At 44.9% G+C, this 13,575-nt stretch overlaps 1 protein-coding gene across 5 annotated transcripts in view; it reads left to right on the top strand.

Annotated features, from left to right (window-relative positions):
• The first annotated feature begins 888 nt into the window (after positions 1–888).
• The window catches only part of MIA40 (Cox19-like CHCH family protein), a 48,590-nt gene continuing 35,903 nt past the window's right edge, over positions 889–13,575 (top strand). For 2 of the 5 annotated variants that reach the window (XM_086525111.1, XM_086525109.1), the window contains exons 1-2: positions 889–1,073; positions 12,596–12,630. In XM_086525111.1, the coding sequence (XP_086381237.1) occupies positions 1,025–1,073; positions 12,596–12,630 (84 nt within the window). In that variant the 5' untranslated portion in view covers positions 889–1,024. The remainder of the gene's footprint in view (positions 1,074–12,595; positions 12,631–13,575) is intronic. The other 3 variants (XM_086525110.1, XM_086525112.1, XM_086525108.1) reach the window with 3 other exon arrangements.

Raw genomic sequence — 13,575 nt, forward strand, 5'->3', positions numbered from 1 at the left:
GTTGCTTGAACAAGATATTATGCTGGGTAAACTTGTGGATAACGTTTTGAAGTACATCCAATAGCTTTCCTACGGCATGTCATCCGTGACAAATGAGAACCATTAGGAGGCTTTGCACACTTTGAGGTAATCAAATCCTCCTTGTGCAATTGTAGTCGTCCTTTTTAAAAGAATTCCTCCAAGAATGGAGGAGAAGCATAAGTTTGGCTCCAACACTAGGCACGATAAAAGGGGGGGGGGGGGGGGGGGGGGACACGTTCTCTACTACGTGATTCCTTAAAAGTGGAGGAAGCCATGCGAACTCCACATCATATGCGGTATGGATTTTTATTTTTTTGATGCATCCCATGCACAATAATGAACAACACCTAATATAAAACTATTGTGCTTTTGCAAGGCTCATACGACTTTTGAAGCCACTTTAAAAGGAGATAAAGCCAATAAAGGAAAGATACACTAACACATTGCTTAAGGGGTTTGGGAAAAACTTCAAGAAGAGATGTTGCACACTATTGTGATGCAAAAGGTACACAATCACTCCACTTTTGTTACGAGCGCTTTCGCACGCTTCTTGAAGTTGTTAAGATAACTACCCTTGTCCAAATTATCCCTTGTCTTCTCTCTCTAAATGCTACCCTTCAAAGACAACTATGCCAAAAATGGCTGATTAGGCTTGCACAGGGCTACGTTCACAAGGAAGATGGCATTTGGCTCAATCCCGAGGGGATGCAAGTGGGATTTGAACCCAAACAGGTATAGTGAGAGGCTTACACTATCCAATGCATGCAAGCATTTGGTTGTCTAAAGGGGGAATAGAAAAACATAGAAACTAAACCAAAATGTTGAAAAGTAAACTCGGACACATGACGGTTTCGATTTTGGTGTCTCGCTTTTCTCACGTCGCTCACGCTTTGTTCAATTTCCCCCGCCTGAGGTCGAGTTCCAAATCTAAGAACTCAACATAATAGAAACCACTCACACAGATTCACCGATCCACTTCCTGCCTGAAAAGCGCGCGAAGGTCATGGAACGAGCGGATCCGGTGTCTCCGACCGTCCACAGCTCGGCTCAAGGTAGAGAGAGAGAGAGAGAGAGAGAGAGAGAGAGAGAGAGAGAGAGATCCTTTGAGCGCGCGCAACCATGACTGAGTACAGGGTAAACCAGGGAAACAAATTTTGCCAAAGCTCTGCAAATATACGCTGTATTTTATTACGCACCCATGAATCTGTAACGTGGCAAAAGGATTGGCTGAAACCCCCCCCCCCCCCCCCGGGCGAAACTGTATCAAAGAAAAAGAACATCCATATGAAAGGCGTGAAAGCCTTGGATACAATGAGAAAATCCTATTTGGTAGACTTGGTGTTATGTCTAGAAGCTTCTATAGGTATAGCTACTCCACCATGGGCTCTAAGGGCGATTGGAGGGATATTCAAAAGGTTTGTCCACTTTGTCCAATGCATTGACTTGCACCTCCAATTCTTGATGCCATTATCTTCTTTATTCAATGAGGCAAGAAGGGAAAAAGAGTTAACCTCCTCCTTATGTTTTTTGGAAGAGGAGCTCTTGGGAGGACGGGCCCGGGCACCTTGTCAGTTGAGTGGGTTTCGAGTGTTTGTTGGAGGCTTACCATCTTGACGATCTTGGGGGGGGAGTTGAGACTCAGTGGTTGCCTTCATGCCTTTCTTGCTGGGACAATCCTTGATTACGCGATCTTCGAGCCCACAATGAAAGCAAGAATCAGGTTTGTGCTTGTAGCACACCGGTTGGAGAAAATTGGATGCATCATCGAGTTGAATGAGAATCTTCTTCAGAAGATCCTTGGACAGATCAAGTTCCATGAGGACTTGCAGGTGCCGATCTCGGGTGATCAGGAGTGTAGAAGAGCAACTGCACTACCATCCAAGCCAAGCTCCGGGTGACTGCGGATATAGGAATGTAGAAGAGCAACTGCACTACCGTCCAAGCCAAGCTCCGGGTGACTCCGGATGTAGTCGCGGGATGCTTGATCTCCCGCATCTCGTGGGTAAACTCTCCAAGAGAGTCCAAAGACTGAAGTCCCACTCCAGTTTAAAGATCCAAGCAATGAGCCTGTCCAAGAAGAGATCCAAGATCCTCTCCCTAAGTCCATGTAGATGTTCCTGTGTAAGCAAGTGATCTAACGTGTTGAGGTCAAGTGGCATGTGACTGTCCACCCAAGATGGTGGTGTCTTCTCTGGGAATGTCTGAATCCCATATGCATTGAGCATGGCCATATCTTGTGTGAACTCCTCTGATGAGTGCATAATTGTGTCCGTAGCAAACCACAAGTCACCACCCCCTCTGGAGTGTGCAACCGCCAAATGATGGCTGGAATGAATGGATCTCCCAAGGATCGTACGTCTGTAGATGATCAAGTCGATGTTGAAGATACCGTGTACTGCAACAATCGTTGAGAGACTGCACGGACCACCACCGATGGTGTCTGGCAGGAGGTGACTTCATCCTCTATGAAAAAAACAAGCGAAGAGGTTGCCCACTCAAAAACACAATTGTGAGGTGATGAAAACGTTGCCGTCCAACGATTTTCAGCGTGCTCGTATGCTCCCAGCATGGTCCGGAGCGGTGCAGACGGTACGAGGAGGATGGTGAATCCCTAGCACAACCCCAAGTGCGCTGGAAACAGAGAAAATAGCAGTGGTATATGGCTGAAATCTGGTGGAAATGGAGAGGATACGGGCCGGCAAGGCACCGGCTGCCAAGCCAAGATATATAGAGGGCAAGGCCCAACGCTCCCCTCCTCTGTTGTAAACGCAGCAAGGTCCAAAAAATGCAAGCTGTCCCAAAACCGCAGATCTGGCCTAAAAACGATAGGAAGATCTGGTGCTGATCTGGGGCGTTTTTGCTGCAAGGGGGGTGGCGCCTGCAAGGGGAGATGTTGATCATGTCTTGAAGTAGCAAAATGGCAGCCAGATCCAAAAACGCTAGAAGGCTGAAAAACGCTAGGCCCGTAGAAGGAGTTTCCCGCGACGGAAAGTTGCCAACAGGCCAGCGCTAGGCCTCAAAAGCTAGATTGGTGGCTGATCTAATCCCTTGGGAGGAAAACCTCATGCCGATGGTGAAACATTGGTCCCATGGAGAGCCTGAAACTGCTGATACCATGTGAGAGTGCGCGTGAGAGAGAGAGAGAGAGAGAGAGAGAGAGAGAGAGGGAGAGAGAGAGAGAGAGAAGGCACCAAAATGCTATGTGTAGGAAGAGGGGGTGATCAGCCCCCCATGACTACCATGAGCAGAAGACTCTCAGTACAATCAATATGTGATGGAAGTGGGTACCCCCTTGGCCCTATAAATAGGTGCCCAAGGAGAGGTAGGGCAAGGCTTGATAAAAATCTCCACGACCCAATAGAAAAATGATATATGGAAATATATGAGGGCACTCGGACAAAGTGGACGGGCGGCCCCAAACTCGGGCGGCCGGCCCTAGTACAACCTAGACTATGGGTGGCTAGCCCGGAGACATACTAGCTGTACATGTATGCCCTAGACCTGTGAAGCAGTAGAGTGGTGTAAGTCTAACACTGGCGTAGAGGTGCAAAGGATGGAGTAATGGCGTTGTACTGAGCTCAAGCAATATAATGAAATAATGAAAGGGGCGTCAAGGTGTAACAGACTTGGACACTCCAAGTCGAGAATCTACCACGACACCACAAATAATCACTTCATACAGTTCATAGTTCACAATTGATTCGACACTGGCCCGGCGGAGTTCCGTGCCTAGAGATATTGGCCCCAAAGACTGGTGCCCCTTTCGGTATTTCTTTTTGTATTAATCTGTGTTCAAAGTACAAGAGTGCGGGCAGGCGCTCACACTTAGACTTTGCGTCCAGATGCTCTGAGTTGTGAGGCCGTGCCTACATATTTAAAGATTACAAGGGATGCTAAAAGCAAGCCCCAAAAGCTGGGAAAAGTCAAAAGCTTGGGTTTCTAAAAGTCTTCATAAAAATAAAGCAAAGGCTCTTGCTCTCTCTTAGGCTTTAATAAAATAAAGCAAGAGCTTCTCCTAGTTAGCCAATAAAGCAGCAAAAGCAATGTCCAAAAGCTGGCGTAGATTTTCCACGCAAAAGCTGCCCCCAGCTTTCTGTAAAACGCGGACGTCCGTACGCAGTGCCACATGGAAGCTTTTTCTGCAATTTACGCCGTAGCCAGCCCGGTCAGCAGCCACATCACCATTTCAGCCCGCCAAAGGGGTCCTAGCCCGGGGTGTGTGTGTGTGTGTGTGTATTGGGCAGCCATGTCCCCAGTTTCTGACATACCCCCCTATTGAAAGCATTGTAATCGCCCTCGATTACGCCTGCAAAACAAAGAAGCCATAAACTGCCTTAGCAAACACTGACAGTTAGTACCGACGCACTAGGAACACACATCTAGCACATGTACCAATCGACAGTCACATCACAGGACATCAAAGGACATCACATGACAAATCACATTCACATTCATTCGGATATTAGACCATGACTTATCGGCAATGCGGTTAGCAATCGCATCTAGATCCACTCAGGACCTAATAGATACCCGATTGACTAACTCCTATTGCAACCATGTCTATTCGAGATCATTCATACCAAAATGTTGCAGGCATTTTGTCTATCAATTCTGCACTTTAACAAGTCAAGAACAAATCAGTTTCATATTATCTGGAATTCCATTTCATAAAGTCATACAACAGAATACTGTCAGCTCTCAGTATCCCTGAAGCTCAAAGAGACATCAGTGACTCTAGTATTCTAAAATCAAGGCATGTGACAAAGGAGCGGAGTAACTCCCCTCAACCCACTGCACTAGATCTCCGGCCAAGTTGAATTCGGGGTTTCATTTGGAGTAGACTATGCTAAAGCAAAAGCTTCAAGGTAAAGTTTTACAATCTGAGGAGTATCTGCTAGGTCCTCCTCCTCCATCCACTTCGCATCCAATGCAGGATAGTTCTTGAATTTAACCAAGAACCGCCTTCTCACTTTATCCTTATTCTTTCTGTCCTTATGTGTAAATATCTGTTCAGGAACAAGGATCTCCTCGTTGTCTTCTTCGAATTGCTCATCAGGCTCCCCATCTTTGGGCACATCACCTTTATAAGGTTTCAAGAGCCTCACATGAAATGCATTATGAATCCTCCAAGCGTCAGGCAGTTTCTGTCGGAAGGAGACATCATTGATCTTTTCGAAGATTTGGAAAGGTCCGTAGTATCTCATACTAAGCTTTGGAAAAAGCCTCTCCTTTCCCTTTTTCTTTCTCAGGCGTTCCTTCTCAAAATGTAAGAGCACCCAACAATCCTCCTTCAATTTCAAATCGCGACGATGGCGATCTCTTGCCTTTTTCTGTTTTTCCTGAGATTTCTGCAAAGCCTCGCGGACATTGGCAAAAGCCGTGTCTAAGTGGCGTGTGTCCTCATCAGCTTCGAAAATCTTATCTTTCGTGCTTAGGAAGGGTGGAACCTTCACAACACCTTCAATAATCTCAAATGGCGCCTTCCCCGTCGAAGAGTGTATCGTGTTATTGTAGGCAAATTCCACCAAAGGTAGATACTTTTCCCATTGAGTCTTCTGATCCGAGATATAAGACTTCAATAAATCTAAAACCATTGAATTGGCAATCTTAGATTGCCCGTCAGTCTGCGGGTGGAAAGATGATGAGAACTGCAACCGCGTGCCAATGTTGCTCGTCAATGTTCTCCCAAATCGCCTTCCAAAACAAACTCGTGAATCTGGGGTCCTTGTCGGAGACAATCGTCTCGGGCATGCCATGTAATATGAAAATCTGGGCCACAAACAGTCTCGCTAAGTGATCCGGTTGACTGTTTTCTTCACTGGAATGAAATGAGCGTGCTTGCTAAATCTGTCAATAACAGTCCAAATACCATCGTGACCACTCTGTGTTCTCGGGGGATAAAAAATGAAATCCATTGCAATACTTTCCCATGGGCGGGTGGGTATGGGCAAAGGCTGTAACAATCCATGTGGTTTTATGCCTGTCAAACTTGACCTTCTGGCATACCAAGCAACTACGCACAAACTCGTCCACATCCTTCTTGAGTCTCGGCCAAAAGAAGTATCTCTCTACCCCTTTCAAGGTGGTAGCAATGCCGCGGTGACCCGTAAAAGGTGGAGAGTGGCATTATGTCATAACCTTTTCCCTCAACGGCTGTGTACACACAACATAGTTTTCCCCATCAAGTAGCCATCCCGGATGGAATATCCCGCTACTGTCTCCCCATCCCGTATCCGTGGCATACTGGTCGATTATATCCTTGAAGCTCCTATGGTGTATCGCGGTAATAGCCAGAACCAACGGCTTCCAAGACAAAGCATCTGCCACCAAATTCTTCTGTCCCTGCACATGGAGAATCTGGAAGTGAAATTGTGACGATGTGTTCGTCCACCGCATCTGCTTTTGCGATAGCTGCTTCTGTGACAAGAAGTAGCGTAAACTCTGATGGTCTGTGAAGACAGTAAAGTCCGCTCCGAGTAGGTAGTGCCGCCACTGAGTAAGAGCATGTATAACTGCCAAAAGCTCTTTCTCATAAATCTGTGCTGTCAATTCCGGCCTTGAGAACAATCAGCTCTCGTAAGCAATGACATGGCCTTCTTGCATTAAGACCAGACCTAGACTACGACCACAAACATCACAATACACTTCAAATGATCTCTGCAAGTCCGGGCAAAGTCAAAACTGGTCCTGTAGTCAATTTTTCTTTCAATGTCTAAAAGGCAGTAACCTTTGTGGGTCCCCACGAGAAAGGGACTCCTTTCTGTGTCAAAACATGCAAAGGGGAAGCAACCTCTGCAAACTTTCTAATGAACCGTCTGTAGTACGAACGCAATCTCAAGAAGCTTCCAACTTCATGGACACTTCAAATCGGGCCAATCACGGATAGTCTCTATCTTGGCCGGATCCATCTGCACTCCTGCTGTTGACACAATGTGTCCCAAAAAGTGTTATCTCTGGTAGGAAAAATTCACTTTTCTTTGCATTAATCACCAACTTGTGATCTCGTAATGCCTGAAAGACTTGAAGCAGATGTTCTCTATGTTTTGCCTCATCCTTGGAGAAAACAATGATGTCGCCAAAGAAAGTGCCAACGAATAGCCTGTACTCTTTAAAAATCCTGTCCATCATCCGGTTAAATGTCGCAGGAGCATTGGTTAGGCCAAACAGCATCACCAAAAACTCAAATAACCCAAAAGTCGTCCGAAAGGCTGTCTTGTAGACGTCTCTCGACGCAATTCGGATTTGATGATATCCACTCTTCAAATCAATTCTGCTAAAACACAAGGATCCCTGTAATCTGTCGCTTATATCATCGATCCTAGGAATCGAAAATTTGTTCTTGATGGTGATTTTATTGAGCTCTATAATCGATGCACATTCTCCAAGATCCGTCTTTCTTCAAAACCAACAACACTGGAGAGCAATACGTTGAAGTACTAGGTTGGACAAGACCCTTTTCAAAGAGGTCTTTCACTTGGTTCATAATTTCTTCGTTCTGGGCTCGACTCACACGGTAAGGTGGCCGGTTCGGTGGTGTACTCCCAGGTATCAGATCAATGGTATGATCTTCAGGATGAGCAGGTGGTAACTCGCCTGGCAGGCCCTCTGAGAACCAATTGGCATGAGCGTGGAGAAAATCTTGGCGTTCTTTATCAAGTTCAGACATACTTGTCCTATCCTCATCACTCAACTCTTTCAAAAAGATCGAGTAAACAAACAGATTGGATTTCATTAATTTAGAAATGGCCGAAGCCGATACAATAGGGACAGATCGCCCTTAAGCTTTATATCGAGTACAATGGTTCTGCCCTTCTTTGTGGTCAATGTCGCTTTCCTCGCCCTATAGTCGACCACGGCGTTGTTCTTGTGGTACCAGGGAATTCCCAAGAGGACATCACAACCTTCCAAAGGCATTATGTTAAAGTCCTCATGCCCCAAATACCCCTGACAATGCAACAGAAGTTTGCCAATGACAGGTGTAATGGCTACGTCCTTGCTGGGTGCCGATAGAACTGCCTTTGCAAGTGGTCTCATCCGATCGGAAGTGATCTCAAGCCGTGCCGCCAATTCCGGTGAAATGAAGTTGGCCTTGGCTCCTCCATCGAAGAAGATCAGGGCTTCTTGGTCTTTCACTTAGCCCTAAGCTCGGCAAACTTCTGTACTCTCGTCCATCGTGCTGGGATCGGTACCCACGCAATCTGGAACCAATCCTGTTTTTGTCTTGCCTTTTCTTCCACGGTCCTCAGCTGCTCTCGAACTCTCAGGCCTTTCATCGTCCTTGTCGTTTTGTTCTTTCTGTGCCTTTTTAGGGCACTTTGCGGAGATATGCCAAGTTTCCCTGCATCCAAAGCACTTCCCCTCCTTTATGTAGCGAGCCCTCTCTTGAGGAGTAAGCTTGGGTCGTGCATCCTTGTCTTTCTGTTCTGGGTTGCTCTTTCTCTTTCTACTTTTATTTTTCGAACTCTGTTCGGCTCTTTGCGTCATGATCTCATATGTGGGGTAGGTCAGACTGCTAGAGTGAATGGCAAAACCCTGTTTCGCATGATTCATCAACTCCTGAATGGAAGCTGACTTTTGTTCCAAGCAGTGATCTCGGATCTCTGTAGGAAGACCCAAGGTAAACCGCTCAATCTGTTCCTTGAACGAGATCTTCTTAAATGAAGAGGCGGGTAGAAAAGAGCTCCAGAATCTCTCGCAATAATCGTCTACTGTATCCTTCTTGGTCATCCAAAGATGGTTCCAAGCAGTTCGGATATCGCGTTCATACTCTCGATCAGCCAAGAAGAAATAAAAAGCCTCCTGAATTTCAGCCATTTAACTAGTGGTCTTGTTTAATAGAAGAGTAGCCATCTGACCTTGATCCAGTGCAACCGCCTTTGCCCCCACCTCCTCCACCACCACCACTGCCACCAGGCTACAATGGTTGGAGCCCATATGGATACCCTTATTATCCATACCCGGGATATGCGCCTAACCAACCTAAAGATTTCAAAGATGGCGGTACGACAGTCAAATTTTTCACTTTTTCCGGGGTGAAAGACCGCAAGAAAGCATTGCAGTTCCTACAACAATTCGACAACATCTATGCTTTAGGGAACTATACAAAAGAATCCAAGATTTCTCGAGCAGCGGGATTTCTTAAAGATAATGCTATGCAATGGTGGAGTTTAATTGCGACACAACCGCAAGCTCCAAGGACCTGGCAAGCTTTCAAGACAGTTTTTGCACATAGTTACATGACTACTATGTTTGAAGTCAGGATTTTGGCAGAGTGGGGCAACTTGAAAATGCTTGCCACCGAAACCATGGACGAATATAACCAAAGGTTTCTCGACGTGTACCTTCTGGTGTCCTTCTTTAGATCTGTTCCCTTGGAGGCCCGATGCGAGTGATACACCATTGAACTACCATCACCATTGCAGGAATATTGTCTATCGAAGCAAGTCTCTACCATGCAAGAACTTATGGACCATGCCGCGGTCGGCTACAAACTGATGAAGGGAAAGCTAGAGTTTACCACATAAGAATCTCCGGCCACTAACCACAACTCTCGGCAACAACGAACAAATTCTCAAGAGTCTTGTGAAAATCAACCGCAAAGGCTTCGTTTGACGCCTCGACAACGAGACACCTTACTACAAGAAGGCTGATGCTTTGGATGCTTTCAAACAGGGCATAATCATTCTAATTGTCCCAAACGCACTGATAGACCAGAGGAGCCGACGCCCGCACCAACGGTCAACCAAACCCCAATGCCACCTTATGCTAAGAGAGCTAGACCCGTTATTGGACTAGTTCTTGATATTTATGGCATACACCTTGAGAGTACAACTGAATTGTGTTGAGCGAATGGCAAAGTCAATGGCTTCAAAGCCCTTATTTTCTTTGACCCCGGAGCTACAGAGAACTTCATCCATCCAGAATTTTTAAAGCAGATGCACTTTGATTATGATGCAGAGGGTGGAGAAATTGAAGCTGAGCTAGCCACGGGACAAACTCAGAAAGTGGTACCGCTCATTGGTGCTCTTCCAGTGACTATTCAAGATTATCATGGAAAAGCTAATTTCCACATCATGAAGTTGGGCAATTGCGACGTTCTCTTGGGCATGCCTTGGCACGACAAGAATGATACGACTCTCCAGGTTCGGAACCGAACCATCACCGTGATGCAGAAGGACAAGCCAGTCGTCCTCAAAGTTTGGTTGTCCGAACAAAACCTCAAATGAACTCTCTCTACTTGTTTTTCTTTATAGCTAGAAAGTATTGTTTGAAATAGATGGTATCTGTTTTGAACTTGTTTTGGTGCCGATTTGAACTGTTTGACTCTGGTTTCAAATACTGGTTTCAATGATTGGTGATTTTACTCTTGGGTGGAGAAGTGAGAAATACTGTTTTGGTATTGTTTGGACCTCGGAACGACGCAGACCAATGCCTGGGGAGCGTTTCGTTGTATGTTTGAAAACCTCCGAACGATGCAGGCCGATGTCTGGGGAGCGTTTGGTTGTATGCTTGTAAAATAATTGTTGTTGTGACTCCCGGCCCTGACCTGGATGGTTATGCGGGAGGAGTATTAAGAAGTCTGAGCAATGGTTACTCTTAGCACCTCCAAACAATGCAGGTTGCGGTCTGGGGGGCGTTTGGTTGTAAAAGGCCTCTATATCTCCCGGCCCGGACCTTTTTAGGTTATGCGGGAGGAGTGATGAGGGAATCGTTGAATATATCCCAGCCCGGACCTTGTTAGATTATGCGGGAGGAGTGTTCATCGGCGACTTTATGTTTCTATGTCTTGTAACATGCATATGTGAGCATTTGTGTTGCATTGTGATGTGCCAACCACTGAATATTCCTAATTGGATGAGATTACTTGGGTATGTAATTTTAGTATATCAAGACACCCGTGGAAGATTAGTGCGGTCTGGGTGTGATGGCTAATTTTACTACGCTAGAATATCAAGAGTTCCGATTTGGACGAAAGGAGAAGCCAACTCCTAGATCAAAAGAGTCGAAAGGAGAAGCCAACTCCTTGATCAAAAGAGCTGAAAGGAGAAGCTAACTCCTTAACAAAAAGAGCAAACTGATTGTCCCTCGGAATGTCCCTTGGAAATTTTTGAGCTAACTTGAGTTGTTTTGCAGATATGCTGTAATTGCGGACGATTACTCTCTTTCAAGAAGGGGAGATGTCGGGAGATGTCACAACCTGCTAACGTGTCAAAGCCCTGAAGAATGGGGCCAACTTACAGATGCCGGCCGAGGGGCCTAAACCCTAAGAAGAACAAGTAACAGAAGAAGAAGTCCTACCAACTTATGGGGAACCCGTCCGATGGGGCCTCAAGTGACATAAAGGATTCAAATAAAGCTGGACTCTCACACACACACACACAAAAGACTGGCGCAAACTGATGACGTGCAGATTTTCGAAAATTACACTGACAATGCAGGCTGTACGGATTTCCGCGTTTTGCGCTGACATGTTGACGTGGCAATTGTACGGAATTCCGTGATTTACGCTGGCAGCTTTTTGGCATTACTTTTGGACCATATGCTTTTGAGTTTGAAGGCTTTTCACTGTAAACTGCTTTTGGGGCCTAGGGCCTTTAAACATGTGCTAAGGGCTCATTCTCTGGCATGCTTCTTGGAGAAGGTGCAGAGCGTGGAGTACCGGCTTGTACTATATTGACGCAATATAAAGAAATACCGAAAGGGGCGCCGGGGTTTGGGGCCAATACTCTCTGGGGTAGAATTCCGCCACTCCGTGTTGCGTGTCGTCTCTCTCTCTCTCTCTCTCTTTGAGTTCAGTTGTTATTAAAGCGCTAAAAGTCTGTTCTTTTCTATTGGCACGTGGTGCCCTCTTGTGACAGTATCTATCCTTGTATGGAGCACCATGTCCCCTGAAGCAATCAAGAGGTCTATGTGATTGTTAGTAAAATAGAAGATATGTGTTGGATAGTTTAGCCATGCTTATTTATATGAGTATGCTTGTTTCGACATACAAGCTTATTTTTTACTTTCTAGGGGTCTACTTTCGTGGACGCCTCATCGGGACAGGCAATTGTAGCAAGTTAATTTTCCGCAGTTTGTACCACCTCTCTGGGTGTGCTTTAATGGATGGTTGATCTTAAAGTTTGTAATGAAACAAATTTTTCTTTCTGTTTTGTTGTTTTTTTGCTAGCTCCAATTTCTCAACTGCAAACTTTAAAGGGTTGTTAACTTGTTAGTTACATGTGTGAAAGGCTAGCTGCACACAGCAGGCTTTGAGAGAACTGAGCTTAATGACAACTCACAAAAATAGTGTGCATACCAGAGAGGTCATATTTTATTGGATCATTGGCAAATTGCAGTCTTCTTCTAAGTTTGTTAGTCGACTTTTCTTGCACCTTTTATACTTAGTCTGAAGTAGGTGTCTTTAACTTCTTGTGTACACAATAATCAGCACATTACAGCCTGCATGTCTTAGAATGGGCAATTTAATGGGCAGTGAGGGATCAGGGCTCACATGCAGTATTTCATAGTTTTAAAGTTTTGTTGGAAATAAGTAGTCTCTTTATTGACTTTGATTTTTGGTTTTTGTGAACAGAGACACTGGGTGACACTGCAGCCGGTACCAACGAGGTTAGTTACCAGTAATTATTGATTGACCGCTTCTTTATTGCCTTTGAACTGAGGTTGATCTGATCTACTAGAAGACAGTATTTTGTATCAGTGATTTTCTTTTCTTTCTCGTATCTTGTGAAGGCAATTGCTAGAAAATATGAATGCATTCGATTTAGTAGCTTGTTTCAAGTTGCACTTTGGTCATTGTTACCTATCCCTAAATTCCTTATAGAGTTAGCCTCATAAATTTTGTATAGCACTGTTTATGAAGTTCTTGTTCTTTAGTAGCAGGAGGGAAGATTAACCAAGTATATGATTCTAAAATCCAATTAGTAAGCAAAAGTTGGGATCCTTCTTCTAGGCACTCAAATGTTTTTCTGGTAACTCGGTTTATTTGCCTAGGCCTTATCTTCTACTGAGATTTTTACTTCACAGGGTTGAGAACTGGAGTTATACATTTCTGCTGTCAAATGTTTGAATGTATACATCTATGATTCAAACTAGATCCTTATATTAATGATTTTTGACCTTTCTACCTTTTTTATATTTTTTCTATGACTCGTACTTGAATAAGGTGATTCTGGTTTGGACTACAATATATATCTAGCCTCGAAAACCTGTATAGTAACCACCAAGGTAGGAATGGACTTTCAGTTTCTTGATTAAAAAATGTCTATTTTTTTCTACTACTCGTACTTGGATAAGGTGACTCTGGTTTGGCCTATAGTATATATCTAGCCTCGAAAACCTGTATAATAACCACCTTGTAGTTCAACATAAAGGTAGGAATGGGCTTTCAAGTTCTTGATTAAAAAATGTCTACTTTGTCTTTTGCGATGGCATATCTATTTGTTGTGCTGGCCTTGAAGATACAAGGCTGAGTGCTGAGGCTTCTATCTAGGGGCAGGGGTTGACATGGCTACAATAAAAAACTATCGTCGGTTGGGAACCTTGCGGTTTCTG

Source organism: Adiantum capillus-veneris, chromosome 12 (assembly GCF_014529385.1).
Source record: "Adiantum capillus-veneris isolate H3 chromosome 12, ASM1452938v2, whole genome shotgun sequence".
Classification (NCBI taxonomy): domain Eukaryota; kingdom Viridiplantae; phylum Streptophyta; class Polypodiopsida; order Polypodiales; family Pteridaceae; genus Adiantum; species Adiantum capillus-veneris.